This window comes from Neolamprologus multifasciatus, chromosome 11 (assembly GCF_963576455.1).
Source record: "Neolamprologus multifasciatus chromosome 11, fNeoMul1.2, whole genome shotgun sequence".
Lineage (NCBI taxonomy): Eukaryota > Metazoa > Chordata > Actinopteri > Cichliformes > Cichlidae > Neolamprologus > Neolamprologus multifasciatus.
In genome coordinates this window covers 12,779,677-12,798,459 of record NC_140449.1, presented here as the reverse complement: position 1 = coordinate 12,798,459, position 18,783 = coordinate 12,779,677, and the positions used below count along the sequence as shown (strand labels likewise).

Sequence of the window (18,783 nt, the reverse complement as noted above, 5' to 3'; positions counted from 1 at the left end):
ATAGTGTAACTGTAGGCACGTCCTATGTGAGGGTTCTGCTTTCTTATTTAGTGAGGATGTTTTACTTCCTGCCCTTTATGGCCTCACCTGTGTTTGTGTATGGTGAGACCGATAGAGGGGTTAAGCCATAAGGGGTTTACAATGGGTGTTTTTGGAAACTGTGTGTCACAGAAATAAAAGGCTGCAGTGGAAGCTGGTTCTTCGAAGTGGTCTGACACCAAGGGCAGAAGGGCTGCTCTGAGATCCTTCCCTTGCTAGCATGTGAAAACCGGTTGAGCTGCTCTGTCTTGCTTTGTTAACAGAAATAAGTCTAAACCAGCGGGGCCTGTGGAAGTGCAGGACCCGCTCAAGTCTAAACTTGTTTTGGCACGATGCTTTCTCAAATGACACTCAGACCCTTGAGGTTTTTATACCGTGTGTACATTGGAAAATAAAACCCATCACTGGTTTGTGTTATGGTTTCTAGGGGGGTGGGGGAGCTAATAATATCGACTCAGATAATTTTGTTTTTTTAATGGAATCATTTTGTAGTTGTGTATTAACAGAAACAGTTTTCTTTAAAATGCATAAATTAATTAAAAGTATAATGTTTGACAAAAATTTTAAATTTCACTTGGGGGGGGAGGGGGGAATAACCAGTCCTAAGAAAATCTCATACAAAACGTGCCCAGAACACCTGTAAAATAATGTATTCAACAGTTAAGCTGCAAACTCACTTATTCCACAGTTGTGTTCCCAAGGTTTCTATGGCAAGGCTCTGAAACTGGTCTGATAAAACTCATCCAATTAAACAACACAAACATTTTTCTCATGACATACTTCAACTTTATTTATAAAGAAATTTGGTATACAGTCTTAAGCATTGGCTACAGAGAAAACACAGAGCGCAAGAGAACACCAGTGATACCTACACAAGTTTGAATACAGGGCAAATTGGAGCCTGACTGAACTGCTCCTCATAATGCCTCAACTGTTTCTACTTTACTGCTGATTTCGTGAGAAGCTTTGCACTCCTCTAAACAGTCTTTGGATGACATCCTGTTTTAGATTGCAAAACTGATGACCAACAGACTCGTCTTCCACTGTTTTTCAGCATGGACAAAACACATGTCTCCATCAGTGAGGAATTTTAATGTTCGTAAACATTTTTACTTTTAATACTTTTCCAAAAATCTTTCACAAAACTCAAAGTCAAACTTTAATCTCACAACCTAAATACAGTTTTGATAATCATTTGCCATTTAATCATGAAACATAAACTTTGTATGGCATGAATTCTGCTTGTGTAATGAAAGCACAATAAACTCTCATTCATAAGGCATCAAAATTGAGAAACAAAACCCCATACATGTCAAAAATGTGATGATAGATGCGTGATAACATACAAAAGCAAATCATAAGCAAAATAACTGATTAGTAAATATGGATCTTTGGCAATAGATGTTAGTCTTCACAGTGCTGAAGAGTAATGGGTTGCAGTGATTTGGATGTATTAAGCAAGATCATAACAATAAATTGCCAATCACTGTTGATAATAATTTGATTAACTCTGTAAGACCCAACCCATCAAAAAATAACCAGAAGAAATTACCTAATAACCCTTATAACCAAATCCACATTTTCTGTGCTATATCATGTTGTTTATGATATATTTATGAGATATTTTCGTTGTATCACATTTGATACATTGGTCGTTTTTGACAATTTTTTGTTAACAACAATGTTAAATTTAGACTCTTTTAAAAAAGAGTTTTGTCCATAACATTTTAAAATTATGGAAGGTATTGATTATGTTGATGAGAAAGAGGGCAAATATGACACAAATGCCATTATAGGGTTAACTTCAAAGATTTTTCAGCGCATTACGGGCCACAAATTTAAAAAATGTCCAATAAAACGTCACCCTGAAAGCCAATAATGTTTCTGATATGATCACATAACCTGTTTCTTAGCATGGAGAGGCAATATAGAAAAGATGTTAAATCAGTATTTGTGAACGGCATTTATCACAACTGCCACATAAACAATTGAGAGGATCAGGCCAGCAATACCGAGTCCCAAAGCCACATGGTTCAGTGTCCTGGCTGTCCTGCTGCTCCGCTCCGCTGACATCCGGTCGCCAACGTGGTTGGCTTCCCGAGCCTGAAAGTGATAAGGAAGAAAAACAAAGCAATTTGGTTGTTGTTGCTGTTCTTGGTTGTTGGACCTCCACTATACAGGATGATACTTGTTTAGAGCTTAAAAACCCAGAAAGCATATACTCTGATCTTCTGAAAATGGAAAGGTGTGGAAGATGTAATGTTTTTCAGCAGTTTGAACATCGAGACATTCTACAACCGTCAACATTCATAATGTGAAGAAAATGATTAAATTACATAATAAAAAGAATGAGAAGTAGCATAGCCACGCAAGCCAGGACATTTTACATTATCTCAGTGAGAATTCCAAACCAAGTTTTCCTGCTTGATTATCAGAATGAGAATACTTTATTAATCCCGAAGGAAATTATTGGTTACAGCAGGCAGCACGCTAATAGCGCATGCACACTTACAAAGGAACCTTCTGACCAAACTTACACAAACAACACATTGGGGAGACATGTCAGAAAGGTAGGCTGATAGGAAAAAACAACAAAAATACATAACATGAGGTGAGAGGAGGAGAAAAAAAAACTCCACTCAGACTGAGCTCCTAGTGGGAGAACAGTTTGAAAAAAAACCTCACCCCAGCACAAAAAGCACATAACTATCAATACACCATAGAAACTCAAGACAAGCAACAGGGGAAGGTAAAGGGTACGAGAGAGCCGGTGTAGACAGCGCATCTGGTCCTGCAGCATGTCTGCGCTTGTCCAGTCGACCGCCATCTTCCCCGGGAGGGGACAAGCATTGAAGGCGTTTGGAAAGGGAGGGGGGGATGAGTGTGTATCAGTGTATGTGTGTCCAGAGTTCAGCTGAGACAGTGTCCTTCGCCCTGCCAGGCTAAGTAAACAGTCTTCCAGCCAACCCAGGTGGCCAGGTTAATGACAGTTCATTAACCTGTTAATGCTATAATCAGTAACAAAGATTTTATTTCCCATGTTATGATGGGTCAGAGCTTTTCACACCATATGAGACCGGGGGTTTTAACGTCATGGTTTTTCTCTGTATATTGCTGTAGAGTTCTGGTTCAGGTTTTCATTTCCCTATTTGGAGTTTTTGGTTACATTTTGGCTTTAGTATCCTGGTAAGAACTGCTTGTGTCCCTCCGTGTTCCCTAATTTGGATTTGTGTTAGTGTGTGTGCCCATGCCTCTATCATCATGTTTACTGTGGGGATTTCTATTGCTGTGCGGCATTGCTTGCTTGGTTCCTGTTTTACTTTCGCAGTTAATTGTCTCTTCTAACCGTTGTGATGTTTTCCCATATCTCCTTCCCCATTGGTTTCCTGTGAGTCCCACCTTCCTCCTTTCAGATTGCCCGTTGCTCCCCCTAATGTGCCTCAGATTTACCTTGCCTAAAGAAATTGTGTCTCATATGTACGTTTCTAGTTACATCCTTTGTTGGACTTTTGGGTTCTCCAGTTTAGTACAAACCCTTTTGTCAATATATTGTTGGCATCCTAAGATTCTGCACTCTGCATTACTCTGTAGTGGACATGCAACAAGTTCATTTTTTCTCATCAGCCATCTCATCTCATCCTGCATCCTGTTCTCTCTTAATGATGATGTAAACAAAGATTATTTTTCACTTTGGAAAATTTGAAAACTCAATATTGAGGAACTGATGCACGCATTTTCAGAAACACAAAAGCTTAGCAGTAACTCTTCACAAACACAATCATGGCACAGAACACTCTAAATTACTGTACCAACTGTTATGTTGTTAGAGGTGTGGCAAGAAAGTTTAACTTACTAAAAACAAGCTGACTATTGAGGCTGTGGAACAAATGGCCCATGACGGTGATTTGCACACACTGAGCAGGAACTCTATGTGATGATTACTACTTATGGGTAAACTGTAATTTGTGAGCAATTGCTGTTTAAGAGCCACACTGCAGAATATTTACTGAAGCACTCCCATCGTTTTATCTCTTAAATAGAAGTTTACCAAGAGTTTTAATCCAATATTTACTCCATTAAAAAAAACAAAAAAACCTGTTAGGCCATATGAAAACTTAAACTGACATGTTGGGACAACATGTGGGAAACCAGAGGACTTTTAATAAAATAGGAAACAACAGACCAGCTGTTGTTAGCATACTTTATTCAGTACTTAGACTGGACCACACCTATCCTCCATCTTTATTTTGAGCTCACACTAAAAATGCTGAGGAGACATCTGCTTAATGTTTGTCTAATCCATTAGTTAAAAAAAGTACCTTGAAGCCTTGAAGACTAATAGGGGCCACAATATACAAAAACATCACATTGCATTTAGTGACTCTTACAACTAGCAATCGAGCACAACCTCATCAAGTGAGGTTGTACACAAGAAAGCAAAAGGCTGTTTTCCTATAAACATTTAAGAACCACAGAGTCATCTCTGCTGGCAATTAGGGGGGGAAAGTGCACGTTTAAGGCACTTCTGCTTTATTGTTTACATTTAGGGGATGCAAGAAGATTGATTTTAAAAAAATAATCACTGATCTAACAATTCCTACAAAAGCCAAGGAATAAAACATTAAAATATATTCTTATGGTGATATTACAGCTGGATCATTTGTAGGAAGGAGCTTGGCTAACAGGATTAGACAGTCCATTCAACAGAACAGCAGGCCCAAGGGAAACAAACTAATCTGATAAAAACACAGCCCAAACTGGTTTGTAGAAACAGCAGCCTTATACAGACTAATGCACTAGTGTCCCAAAATCGAGAAAGTGCTCTTTGAAAGCACGGCTCTCCTTTCCTTCTGACTAGCTTGCCTTGTTGTAGGTTAGATGGTATAAACTGTGTGTGCCATCTCAGTGGAGGGTTATCAGTGTGTCTGCCCGTCCTGCTTCTTCGTCTTCTTTCTGCATGGAATTTGGTAACATTGCAGCAAGCACAGCTGAACGGAGCTGATAAAAAAGTCTGCATAGTTTTGCCACAATGAAAGCAAAGTGACGGGCAAAGAGTAGTTTTGCTAGCCTATTCAGTGAGTTAACATTGTTCAGATGTTCTTGTCCTGTCTCTGTCTTTTCAACCTACAGTTTACCAACAGTTTAGAGATTTCCTGGAAATCCTACAACATCCTCAACACATCTTAACCACGCAAAATGTCACTCACCTCTGTGAGTCATCCGAACCCTGTCTTGCGGTAAGGCTAACAGCAGGGGGGTTGAGTGGCATTTTGCTCTTTAACAGTTTTATGTGTTTGTGGTTGAAACTCAGAAGCATATTTCTATGTTAAACACGTACCAACACGTACATACTTGTGATATATATACACAACGTTTTCACAACCTTTTAGCCAAAGGTCAGACTGTTCAATACTCAAAGAAATTAAAAACTAATAATACAACAACAACAACAACAACAATAATAATAATAAAAAAAAAAATTCAAGAGCCAATGACAGTACAATTAGAAGAAGCACAGCTTGTATGGAAGGGTTGCCACAGAGAGTCTTTCCTCTCTAAAAATAAGATAGCAACAAAGCTTAGGTTTGGAATTTTCACAAGACTCCTGGAAAAATGTCTTTTGGATGGAGAAGCACAAAGTAGAGATGGTTGTTATGGTCATAATGCACAGTGCCATGTTTGGGGTAAACCAAACGTGGCATATCAACACAAACAGCTCATACCAACTGTCAAGCACAGAGGTGTGGAGTGATGATTTGGGCTTGTTTTGCAGCCATAGCATTTGGGCATAGATCTAAAATGAAGCTCTAATTTGCTGCTGTGATCTCAAGCACAGCAAGTGAGTCCTACTGAAGTGAGTAGGCAAAAGATGTGCAAGACTTAAAGTCTATACTAAACGTGGTTCTACAAGCTATTGAAATCTGGGGTTGTCGAGTGAAAAGGGGGTGTTTTACTTTTTATTTTAGCATTAGTATCATTATTATATCAGAATCATTTAACAAGCATTACATTAAACATTGATTGAAGCTATTGACAGTATATTAACATTTGTATTACAGTGATTGCTATAACCTGGTGTTAATCTTCTACTTACAGGTGTCAGAATAATCATATGATCTCTCATTGCAGGTGTAAACATGATCATCTTCTATACATTGCAGTTTGTTGCTCATTATAGAGTTGTGCCCGAGTTAATAAAGGTCAAAAACTACAGTCAGCATTATGACTGGCTGATCCATAGTGTGGGATGACTTTGGGCCCAGGAGGTTGCACGCACTTACATAACACTGATATCATGTGATTCTTTGTGATTTTTTTATCTAGTTATATCTTTTCATTAAGTTTTTAAGTAGTGGTAGTTAATTAAACCAACATTCATTTAATATTGCATGCCTGATTCAGCGTATTATACACAGGTCAACTTGATAATTTGCAAAACCTTACAGCTGTAGTGTTGTGTCTCCATAAGGGACAGTTGGCTCTAAGGAGATGAGTGGGAGCCAGTGTCTGTCCTCGAGAAGAAGAGAATGTTCCTTTGCTCTGTCAAAAGTTGTCAATATTGACTGTATTGTACCACCTGTACGCATGAGGGGGCGTTCTAATACCCTGATTTTCATAAAACAATGGTTGTGTGGTGTCTGAAGCGAGATTTGATGCTGTCTGCTGTATGGTGTCTATCTCCCACGCGTGTGTTCATTAAATCATCGTTTGACTTGACCCGGCCGGACCAGTGTGGTTATTTTTGGTTTTCCTCCTGTATCCATCCTCAATATTTGAATCCGTAACAGGGTGTACTTAGTTTTTAACAGAACTGCACAGAGTCATGAATTTTTTTTTTTTAATTTCAAAAGTGTACTACACTTAATCTCTTTAACCCTTGTTTTCTTTTTTAAAAGTAACCAGGGCTGCTGCTCCTGCTGTTTATGTGCACTAAGTAGGCATCCTCTCGAGATCACAGCCTGTCTAGGTCTTTAAAACCCTTATCTGGGATATATTATAATGTGCAGAATTTCTGCAATGAGATCTACCAGGAGACACAAGCCTGTGCCCAATGTTTTGCCATCTCAATGGGTAAGACACAGACACACAAACATGTGGCAAGCCAGGCATTTACAGCTCGGATGTTGCTGAATAGTTGTTGGATTTCACAATCCATAAAATGAAAGTATCTAATCGGCAGTCATAAAAGCTGGTTGATTTTTTCCTAAATGCTAAGGAAAAGTACTACACTGTTAAATGAGATACACCTGCTAAGCTTTTGAGGGGAAATGTAGATATTGCTGTCACAAAACTCAAAGCAATGTACCATCTAACAAGGACTGACAAGGGATGCAGATTTTCATCTAACGAGTTCCTGCATGTTTCACTTCATGCTACAACTATATGGCTTTATCTTTAAAATATTTAAACCAAACTACGAACATAAAACTGCTGGTAAACTTGACTTCTTTTGAAGCTGGGTGAAACACTTTGTAAAAGTTCAGAAAAGTGCTGTACAAACCCCAGAGGTGGGAGCTAAAGTACAAATAATTTTTTATTTAAGTAGAATTTTCAGGCATCTGTACTTTACTTTCACATTTACTTTTCTCACAACTTTTTACTTTTACTTTCACATTTAGCCGAAAGGACTTTGTAGTCCTTACATTTTGAAAAAGGCATGTTACGTCAAGTTTAACGCATTCCAGATATCAAACAGACTAGAGCCTTAATTGAGGGAACAATAAAAACAACACACACAAAAGCCAGTCCTATTGGAGTATTTACTACAGCTTCTCCCTGTGACACCTGGACTATTTTCACTTGTAATATCTTGTTTATACTGTACATAGTAATGTTCAACTTTGGAATATTTACATTAAAATTTATTATATAAGGTTTAGATTTTCTATATTTCACATTTATTTTAAATCGAGCAACAAAACAATTCCCCCCTTCTAATAAATAAGGTATTGTAATTCTAATCAGTCATGCTTACTGACACTAAGGGATGAAAGAGGCAAAAATATGTAATTAATGCATTGTGTATAACAGTATAGTCAGGGCTTAAACTGGGTTGAAATGAGCTGGAACAGCATTTTTGGTGCAGATGTCCATAGGCTGTTGTTGCAGTAATAGAGCATTTGGCTAGCTCCATAGAAGAGGAGCGACTGTAAATCTTTTTAAATCTGAAATTAACAACATTTCTAACAGCTCGACAAATATCAAACATACAAACTGTCTCACAGCTAAAGGACTGCTAGCTAAAGGTCCAGCTGCTGTATTAGCTAAACTTAACTTAGCTAATTAGCTGTAAGCTACGTTCACTCAGCGATAGAGAAAGATGTAAGAAAGACAGGAGAGGAGACCAAAAGAGAGGCTAGATTTAAAGGTAAGGACTACTCAGTGGATTTAATCAAATCCAGCTCAGTGTAAATTTAAAGCCTATTTCTAATGTCCTGAAACATTTTATAGTTTTCTTTTTAAACCAACTGGTTAACAAAACAAAATGAAAACCAAAATTTACTGTAGCTCACATCAGACATTACTGTGACTTATATCTAAGTGATTCTGTTTCCCACACTACGCCGCCACAGTAGAAGTTGGGGTTTTTCATGATCTGCCAAATCACAAATCTGTCAAGGCTAGTGCTGTCTGCAGGCAGGATGTGGACCTAAATGTACCCAGAAACTGGAAGCTAACAGTTGCGTTATTTGCTAGAACACTGTTTGTAAGAAGTAAACTTTACAAAAACAAAACAAGAACCTCAAACATGAACTAACTAGACTCAGGAAACTAAAACTAGGAAGCATAGACTAGGAGAGTGGAACTGGGAACCAGAACTTCACGAGAACACAGAGGGATGAGACACAACACGGAGAAGGTGTGGATGACGTTAACGATGAAGACACAGACGGAGAGAATCGCAAGGCTTAAATACACAGACTGAATACAAGAGGATAGGGAACAGGTGATAACACTGCAGGAATAAATTAGAGCTAACAAGACCCAGGAAGCAACGCAGACCAAACGCAAGACACGAAAACGTAACACAAAGACATCAGACACGACAACAGGGAGGGAACACAGATGTGGGACCAGGGCAGGCACAGAGATGCAGAACAGGAGCTAAAAATACAAAACAGGAACCAAACCCTAAGAACAAGAAAATCTTAAGAATTAATCTGAAACATAAGATAACAGTATTCAAAACCAAAACCACTGAGTCAACTCAGGACCACGACAAAATCTCAAATTGAACTTTTAAAAACCCAATTGTTTTTTTCTTCACTACATTTGCAATTTAACTTGAAATAAAGATTGTATTTACCTGCATTATCATAATTATTTTATTATTATAACTAAGTGGCAGGTGAAGGTTCAGATAACACTGCACAAAAATAGGTGCTACACAAATACCTGTGCGTCTACTTAAGTGACAATTGTATGTGCTTTTAGATTTGTTAGCGATGACTTTAAATAAATAAACTTTTACAGTCAAATATGCCAAAAGTTTTGGACATCAGAAAGGAAAGGGTTAAAACCGGACTCAGTACACTCAGTGATTAATTCTTACCTCACTGCACACCTCTAATCAATGTCTTGCTAACCAGTTATCATGGTGAAAACAAAATAATCCCTCATTAGATCTTTTTCACATCTTTCTACAGTTCTCCTGTCATCAACTGTTATTTCATTTAACCGAGTGAACGTAGAAAAGACACCATTCACATCTGTCAAATAACATTTTTAAGTAAGTTTTAGTTTAATGTAATGTTCAGACAGACAAGTGGTTATTTCTCTTTAGAAAAAATATAATGTAAAAAACAAAACAACCACACAAAAAAGCAGCTTCTTGTTGCTATCAGGTAGTTGGTCACACTGATCTGAGTAAAGTCCTGTTGGAACAACTATTTACTTTTTGCTTTATCGGTTTTGGTGACTACAGACAGTTTTACATGAAGATCCTTTTACAGAATCAAATCTAATTTTCTTTAGTGTTGATCAAACATTTTACACTTTAGCTCAATCAGATGCTACAGAGTACCTGACATTACAGCCAATGACCAGTGTTTGCCTTTATGTTGCTCTCTGTAGCTCTGTGGTTAAACACAAAACTGTCTCCACTTTGACTTCAATACATAACATGACAGTTCAGTAACAAGAAATGCCATGCCAGACCAAAATAAATTTGTATCACATTTTAATGTGACACAAACTAAAATGTATGCCACATTTTAAGGTCAGCAAGAGGAAATAACCTTGAATTCCAGTTAAAATACATCACCCCTCTGCAGGAGAATTAGCTCATCTGAATGTTCACCCATTGTAAATAAGGGCTTCTGAAGAAAATGCTGGCATTTGGGGAAACAAAGAGCTGTTTGGTGATGCCTTCACAAAAGCAGGGAATGCCCTTGAGCTGAGGTAACTGACTGCTCAAGCCTGATTGCGCCAAAAGTGGGGATTTTTGGAAAGCCCGGGGGCATGTAGAGCTACTGAAAGCTCTACAGTGCTTTTGTCATAAAGCAATTAATTCAGAAAAGCTCACAGAAAAGGAAGAAAAACCTGGAACTTTTCCATTAGAAAGAATAGAAACACAACGAATCACCCGATACTTCAAATTGTTCATAACAACAAGCCACAAGCTGTTAAGCCCCTGTTGCAACTGCCGTTGTTGCTTTCACAAACAGCAGCGTGCACCGAAACCTTTGGTCTTTATTCCGCTGGTTGTGCACCTCTCAGTGTCTGTCACCTCACACATGTGGTGTAGTAGGTGGTGCCAGGTTGAAGACACAAGTGTACCATGTCTTCAGGCACATGCTGCTGTAAATGCCATAAAATTGGTTTTACTGCTGTTTCAAGGATTTGTCAGTACTGAAGCTAAGAGATTCACAGATTACACAGAGGCAGATTAAAAACAAAAAGAAATCAGTGGGCATTCTCCATATTGCCAAAATGATGAGATCCTCATGACCGCGTGATCACCAACAATCTGAAATTCCTCAGCTTGACAAAAGAGCCAGTGTCTATGAGAAGAACTGCATTATTATGTCTAATGTAGACCAAAATGACCAGCCCCAACACAGAGATACTGTTTCTACAAGAGTCAGACACCAGACATGGCGTTAGACCCAGCGGCTGTGATATAGTAATGGAAAGAGGTGGGGCTGCTATAATGCCAACTTTGTGTAGGCACAGACAAAACAAGGGCCAGGATGCGTGAACCTGCAGGAGAGACGAGGAAGACAGAGAGGGAGACATCGAGGAGTTCATGTTCTTCCAGCACGAACTGAAAGTGTGTCTATGCATGACTCGGGAGAGCAACAAATCATCAACCTTACATAAGTGCCCTTTACATAAACAGGACACTGTTTGATTTTGCTATGGCTTTGTTTTTTTAAAACAGCCTTTACCTCAATCTCTCAAATAAACTACTACATAAACTTTCAGCAGAAGTAATGTAAAAAATTAGATCATTAAAACACCCATTTTTCAAAAATTCACAAACATAATGGCGCAATTATCCATCAAACATCCTGCTGAATTCAACACAGATTTTATGTTGTTAGTTTTCATCTACAATCCCTTTCCAAAATAAATAGAAATTAAAATGTGCTCCTTATAGCATGTTATTCATTCCCGACTCTTGCTGCAGTATCTACACTACGCCACCGAGTCCTGTCCATGTATTCACGGTGACAATAAAAGCGACCGTTGAAAGCTTACAGAAGCTAACAGAACATCATCAACTAGGTGCAGCTTTAGCTTATTATTTACTGTGTTTACTGTATATGCTGTACAACATAATGGAGACATAAATGTCAGTCTGCCCCAGGGCAGCTGTGGCTACAACTATAGCTTGGCTTCACCAGTGTGTGAATGTGAGAGTGAATGAATAGTGGTATTGTAAAGTGCTTTGAGGGGTCCCGAAAAGCGCTATATAAATGCAATCCATTATTTTTTTTTTTAAATGCTAAAAGAATTACCTAAATAAGCCTTGAGTGATTAATTTTAAATCTTCTGCCTTAAAGCATAAACTTAGTGAATAGAGTTTGTTGATCTTATTTTGCCTTTGTTGTATCACAGCATTTGATGCTAATTTTTTTTATATGTAATCCGCACTGGTCAATATAGATGCCTTTTTAAAAATTGTATTTATTTCTTTTTAAGCAATAATCCTACAATGTTATGTAATGGTTAAAAAAATGTTTTAGTTTTATTCTAATTAGGTTCACAACAGCAACTGTGGGAAACTGTGGACAACCACAATGTAAATACTGAAAGATACATGTGTAACATTTTAAAAATAACAGCTCGGCAGCATCTGCTGCTTTGGAAGGTATGTGTCGCGAGTTATAATTAGCACAGCATGACATGTATGGTCTCAACCATAACTTTAACAAAACCTACCACAGGAAATTTAGAAAAGCTTAAAAGCTTAATGACTCTGTTTTTTCATCTGTCATTTTCTTTGTCTCAAGAAAGGCTTAAAAAAACAAACAAACAGAAAATGCAGGGCAATATGCACGCTTTGTGTTTCTGTAGGCTTCTAAATACTGATGAAAAAATAAACATAATCTAAAACATTGTGCACAGTCACATAGAAGTGCATTGCAAGTCACTATGGCAAAAACATTTACATTAAAGCTTCAGAAGTTACCTATATTTAAAAGTGATACTCTCCAGGATTCTCTGCAAATGCAGTAAAGTGTAAGGTTATTTTTGGCCTTTAACTAAAAACATGGAGGAAGCAAGGGTGTCTTCTGTAAGAATCAACTAACACAACTTCCAGAGACAATGTGCATGCAGTAGCACTCTAATGAGACCGTGTAAAAAAAGGCATTAACCCTTTAAGACCTACCATAGAACCAAGTCTGCCAGAGCTTCTATTATATTTTTACATGTTGTAGTGCCATTTTTGGGAGCATTTCAAGTTGATATACATGATACCACCATTATAGCCCCAATTTTAATAATATGTATACATTAAGTGCATAGTAATTATATAAATTGCAAAAAAGTGCAATAAACTACCAAAAAATTGAAAATCGTTTTTGTTTTTTTAACATATATTTCTAGTTAGAGAAATTTAAGAGGCTTATCCCTCAAAACTGTAAATACAAAAAAGTTGCACTAAATAGTTTCCCACCACAGGAAATTTATTTTGAGTGGCTTCATATTTTTATTTTTGAAATACACCAATTTTTATATACTGCAGGAAAAACGAAGATAAATATTATAGTGCAAATTTGAAAAAAACAAAAACAAAAACAGCATATGCATCAAAATAAACTATTTCCAGCAGTGCAATATGAGTCCTAAGCATCCCAGAAACGACACAGAAAGTCATAAAGTCAAACATAACTTTTAAAAACACCAGTATAGGCTCATAAGGCCCTGATGGTAAAAAAAACTACATTTCCAAAATGACATCACTTCCTGTTTCGGGCATGTCATGGCGGACATGCGATAGTTTGCGCTGATGGACGTAGGAAGTGTTATGAACAGCTGATCGGATCGGCAAAGCGTGTTTCTGGAATATTATGTTTTTGTTGCTGCAAGTGCTTTTTATGCAGTTTTTGCAAAGCTGTATGTGGAAGGAAACTGTGACCTAGGACAAGCTGATGGCATAAGCTGTAAGTACAACTCCTCCGATTTCATATGCCAAAAAAATTATTGCGCTAGCTTACGTGGTTGCAGTGCTACCGGGATTTAAAAATAGTTACAGAAAATGGAGCGTGCCCGCTCCGACCGGCTTTAAAGGGTTAAAGAGGGCTGTTCTGCTCATTTTCACCTCCATATTTGTATTCCTGGACTAATTGCTGTAACTTTGAACAGTTACTAAAACTAAGATTTGTTCTAGTACAGCTATAAAGCAATGGCTTTAAGCACATCCTGCTTTATAGCCCTTCTTGGCACTAATAATGACCATATTTTACAAAATAATCATCATATTGTTTTCAATACCACTTAAAACCAGGGACCGGGACCATAAACTCATCAGAAAAGGCTTTACTGAGACCATGGATAAAGGGAGCCGTAGACTGTTTTCCCCATATATTCCTGTATAACAGTATTTGTTACCACAAACATAAGAATTGCCCCCTGCTGGCTGATATAAAGAATGCAAGGCACTTGCACATTGGATTCACTTTGAGACCCCTTTTATTTGCAGCCTACGGAAATTCTTTTTCTGTCCCTTTAAAGCCCCTCAGTAAAGACCTACTTTCTTTTAATTGCTCTTAATTGCAAATGACAATTTTTCAAATCTACAGTTATGTGTTGGAGCCAGAATCTCGACTCTACCAGAATACAAAGAGCCCAACGTCAGCAGCAACAACGATTACAGCAGGACGTGCCTGTAAATATTGCATACACTACCTGCTTATTGTGGTGGATTTAGTCCCTGAATAACTGGGATGGTTGTTGCTGATAATCTCTTTTACAGGGCAACGCCTCTTTGCTGCTCACTGTGTGCCTCAGAGAGGAAATGATGTGGGTCTATATTCAATTACGCCGGTAATTACAGCTGCCTTCTTTCATATGCAAGTGAAACCCTTGCACTGCAGAGCGTTTCACCATCAGCATGTTCTTACTGCTGAGTTTTCCCACAATGGTTATCTACTCTACTCTCTCTCTGTCTCTGTGAAAGTCACACCTGCTGACTCGAAAAGACAGCCAGCTGTTTTATGATGGACCACACCCAATGCAGGCACCACTTACTCTTCTCCCTGCCCTCTGCAAAGACATTCAGATCAATCAAGTCCAAAACCAACCATTTAAAAAGCCATTTGTTACAGATGGAAGTAAAAAGCTATACCCATGCTCCCCTCCTCAAGACTGTGGGTACAATATTTTTTGTTTTGTTTTTAAACATCTCGCTCTCATCTCTCGTGCAAACATTGGATTTGGCATGTTTGTTATGTATATATTACTTCATTGTTTTACTCTATCTCTACTTATTCTCCTAGTCTTTTTGATTTCCATGTGAATTCTTGTCACACAGTTATTGCACATCTTTGCATCTTTCACTTCTCCTTTTCTCTGCACAAATTTTTACGCCTTCCGGTAACCAAAGCATGTTCTCTAACCTGGTTCCCACGCAGTAACATGTGGGTGTTACTGCGTGTTGTTCTGAACAGCATGGTTTACTTTAATACCTCAATGAACTTTATACAGAATGTTTTAAAACTATGGAGGGCTAAATGTGCTAAAATAAAATAACAAAACAGTGTAAATAATAAATGAATACATTAAATTCATCATTAATTAATTAACATTTCAATTTGTTTAATTAAACATATATTTAATTATTCCACTTTTTAATCAATTACTTCATGGTTCCTGTCCTGGAGTGCACCATAAAATTATTTTAAAATGTAAATTCTTGCTGTGGCTTTTCAACAGACCCCAACATCTAACAGCAAGTCAGCACAGATTATCCAAGGTACTGAGTTGATGCAGTGTTACAGTCAACTGAATTGGTGCTGGTGTGGACTTGATGTAGCCAGGTCTCCCAAAATACATTTTAAATGAAACCACAAGCATGAGTGGTGGAAGAAAGCCACCAGAACTATTAGTAATCTTCGAGTTTATTATTTTGATTATTAGTAGAATTATTATTTATTCCCAAATTTAATTAATTAATGACAAATTTAATTTATTATTTCATTTCATTTTAGAACTCTTGGAATTCTTTAGGTATCATCTCATCTCCTTAAACAAACAGCTTTGTGATGTGTATTTATTGCAGTGCAACAGTCCATGAAGAATGAAAAACTTCTCTCAACTTTTTTGAGACTCACCGAGATGGAGAAGACAAGGGCAGCAATTCCAAGTGGCAGGCAACAGCACAACATGGTGAAGATGGAGTAGCCCAAGTAGTCATTGACAGGGTTAGCTAGAGGACCCTGAGCCACATACACTGTGGGCTGGACCACGACAGTACCCTGCTGGGGTGCAGGGTACTGTCCACCCATGGGATGAGCTGGCTGTCCATATCCTGCCCCTGCAGGCTGTCCATATCCTACTCCTGCAGGCTGCCCATATCCTACTCCTGCAGGCTGCCCATATCCTACTCCTGCAGGCTGCGCGGGATAACCCTGCAGGACACAGAGGTGAAATAAGACCAACTCATTTCCACTGCAAACGAAACAGGTGGTTGAAGTGGAAAAACGGGTTGGATACGTGATTTATGGAAAAACGAGACTGTTGTTGAGAGAGGTTAAATATAGAAGGAGTACATTTTACCTCGTCTTTAGATCGCTCTCTCTCTCCATATATATATATATATATATATATATATATATATATATATATATATATATATATAATATGCAGCTAACCAACTCGGCAGGATGAATATCATAATAACACAATCGAACGAACCGATGGGAAAAGTCCTGATTACATGATTACATTGTTTAGCAGTCTATAGGTAAATAGAGAAAATATAACTAACGTTTTTATTGGATTAAATACCTCTCTCTCTCTCTCTCTTTTTTTAAGATTGTCTTAAAAAATGTGTCTTTAAATGTGCTGGTTACCTGCAGTGGATATCCAGGGCCAGGGTTACTCTCGTCCTGGTAGGGTGGAGGGGGCGCTTGGCCCATGGAGGACTTCTCACTGGACCATCCCGCTGGTGGAGCGCATGGGTGTTTCCCCGAATCCATAATGCAACGTCTAGGTTTTCACACAAAAAAGAAAGTCAGCCTTGTTTTTTTTTTGGCGCCGGGTTCGCGTATAGCTTACTTCTCTAAAATATTTAATAAGTTTTTTCTTTTTTTTTCTAACCAAACCCTTTTGAATTTTCCAGCTGAACACGGTGCGCTACACGTCGTAGTCGTATTCCAAAAGTTTGACAATTGGTCAGCGTGGTAGTGATGGGTCATTCGCGAACGAAATGGCTCTTAGAGCCGAGTCTTTGAAGTGAACGACGCGAGCCGGGTCCTTATTGGGAGCCTGAGTTTTTTTTCCCTTTCTCTCACCCTTTCTGTCGCCCTTTTTTCCGCTAAACTCCGCATGCGCGGCCTGTACTTTGCACTGGGCAGAGGGGGAGGGGCGTTACTTACACTCTCAGTAGCACAGGAATAGAGCCAGAGAGAAAGAAAGCGAGGGACAACAACATCACATTAGAAAGGTATAGTAATCATCCACTATTTTCAGTTGCAGATGATAAAGGATTCAGAAATCATGCAGCCCATATGACAGAGAATGTGCATCTTCTTTTTGTTTTAATATTTTAATTTATATTTAATTGTGTTTTGGTTTGCAAATTTGTTTAAAAGGAAAAAGCTGAAAAATAAATAGTTAAAATAGTTTAAATAGTTAAAAAATTAAAATGTAAATAGTTGTTTTTTGTATTATATGATTTATTTATTACATTTTATGTGGAGTGAGTAAATAAAGTATATTTATGGTGGCCCTTAGAGACAAAGCACGTACAAACTCCAAAATACGTACAAACTCCTAAGCATGTACAAACTCCAAAACATGTAAAAACTCAGAAGCACGTACAAACTCCAAAACACGTAAAAACTCAGAAGCACGTACAAACTCAGAATCACGTACAAAAGACAACAGAAGTGCTCCAGGATGCTAGGGCGCAGTGTTGAGCTTTTGTTTCCTAGTGGCTACACAAGCCAGGAAGTATCAACAACCGGATTTGGTGTGTGGTAGTAACAGGTAAATGAACTTTTTTTTTTTTAATTATTTGAATAAATATGAGTGCTTGTCTATAAATACACAAACAATACACACATGCTTTCAATTGTGTAATTTAAGTGATCTGGGTAGCTCTCTTTTGGAAGTTCAGTAAACGCTAGAAATGTGTTTTGGAGTTTGTATGTGCTTTTTGGAGTTTGTATATGCTTTAGAGTTTGTACGTGCTTTGTCTCTAAGGGCCATATATAAACATATATAAATAAAACCACTTTTTTTAACATTAGTAATTCCTTTTCTGTATAATTTTATATTATTGTTAATGATTAAATAATTAAAGCAACAAAACAACCTGAAGAGCCGGTTCGGAGCCGAAAGAGCCGGCTCTTTTTAGTGAGTCGAGTCGAAAGAGCCGGGTCTCTAAAAAGAGCCGGAAATCCCATCACTACAGCGTAGCCCCTCGACGAGCATATCGTTGCATATCACACTTCCGCTTTCATATTAAAAGAGCAACGGAGCATATCCGCGGTTTTATTTTATCTTGTACCTGCTCATGCCGCGGTATTTTTGGTCTTGATCAATATTGGTCATAATGAGAAAACTGAAAATACAAAAGTAAAAAAACAACAACAAAACAAACAAACAGCTGGGTCTGTACTCAATTTCATAACTTGAATTTGATTATGGTTTTCAAAATTAAATGCCTTATAGTTAACATATAAATGTAATTTACACGCAACTAGGAAAAATGCATAGGACTATGTGCTTCAAAAGGTCCCCCTGCTCAGGTCCTGCTGTAATGTAATTTTAGTCCGTCGTTAGGTGGTTGCCAGGCAAAGTGGGTGCGTCATGACATGTCATGGTAGGGATTATGGTTGGAGTTAAAGTGACGTGATGCTTTAAGATAAGTCTTGGGTTCATACATGTTTAAAATTTGTAATTTTTAGTCCGTTAGTTGGTGGTTGTTAGGAAATGAGATGATGCCTGCCTTTCTATGTAGGCTCTGGAAACAGGGGAAGAGACAATATAGAATGAAAACAAGCTTATTTTTACCCTCAGCCTCCACAGACACATGTACAATTTAACCAAATCAATCTTATGATTATA

General features: G+C 38.0%; 1 protein-coding gene across 1 annotated transcript; it reads right to left on the bottom strand.

The window, feature by feature from the left end:
- Window positions 1–802: 802 nt before the first annotated feature.
- On the bottom strand, window positions 803–16,948 carry LOC146507931 (uncharacterized). The gene is made up of 4 exons (XM_085176039.1): window positions 16,810–16,948; window positions 16,563–16,698; window positions 15,822–16,118; window positions 803–2,142 (listed from the first exon to the last, which is right to left on the bottom strand). The coding sequence occupies exons 2-4, from the start codon at window positions 16,686–16,688 to the stop codon at window positions 1,984–1,986; spliced, it is 582 nt and encodes a 193-aa protein (XP_085032165.1). The 5' UTR covers window positions 16,689–16,698; window positions 16,810–16,948; the 3' UTR covers window positions 803–1,983.
- Window positions 16,949–18,783: the final 1,835 nt, after the last annotated feature.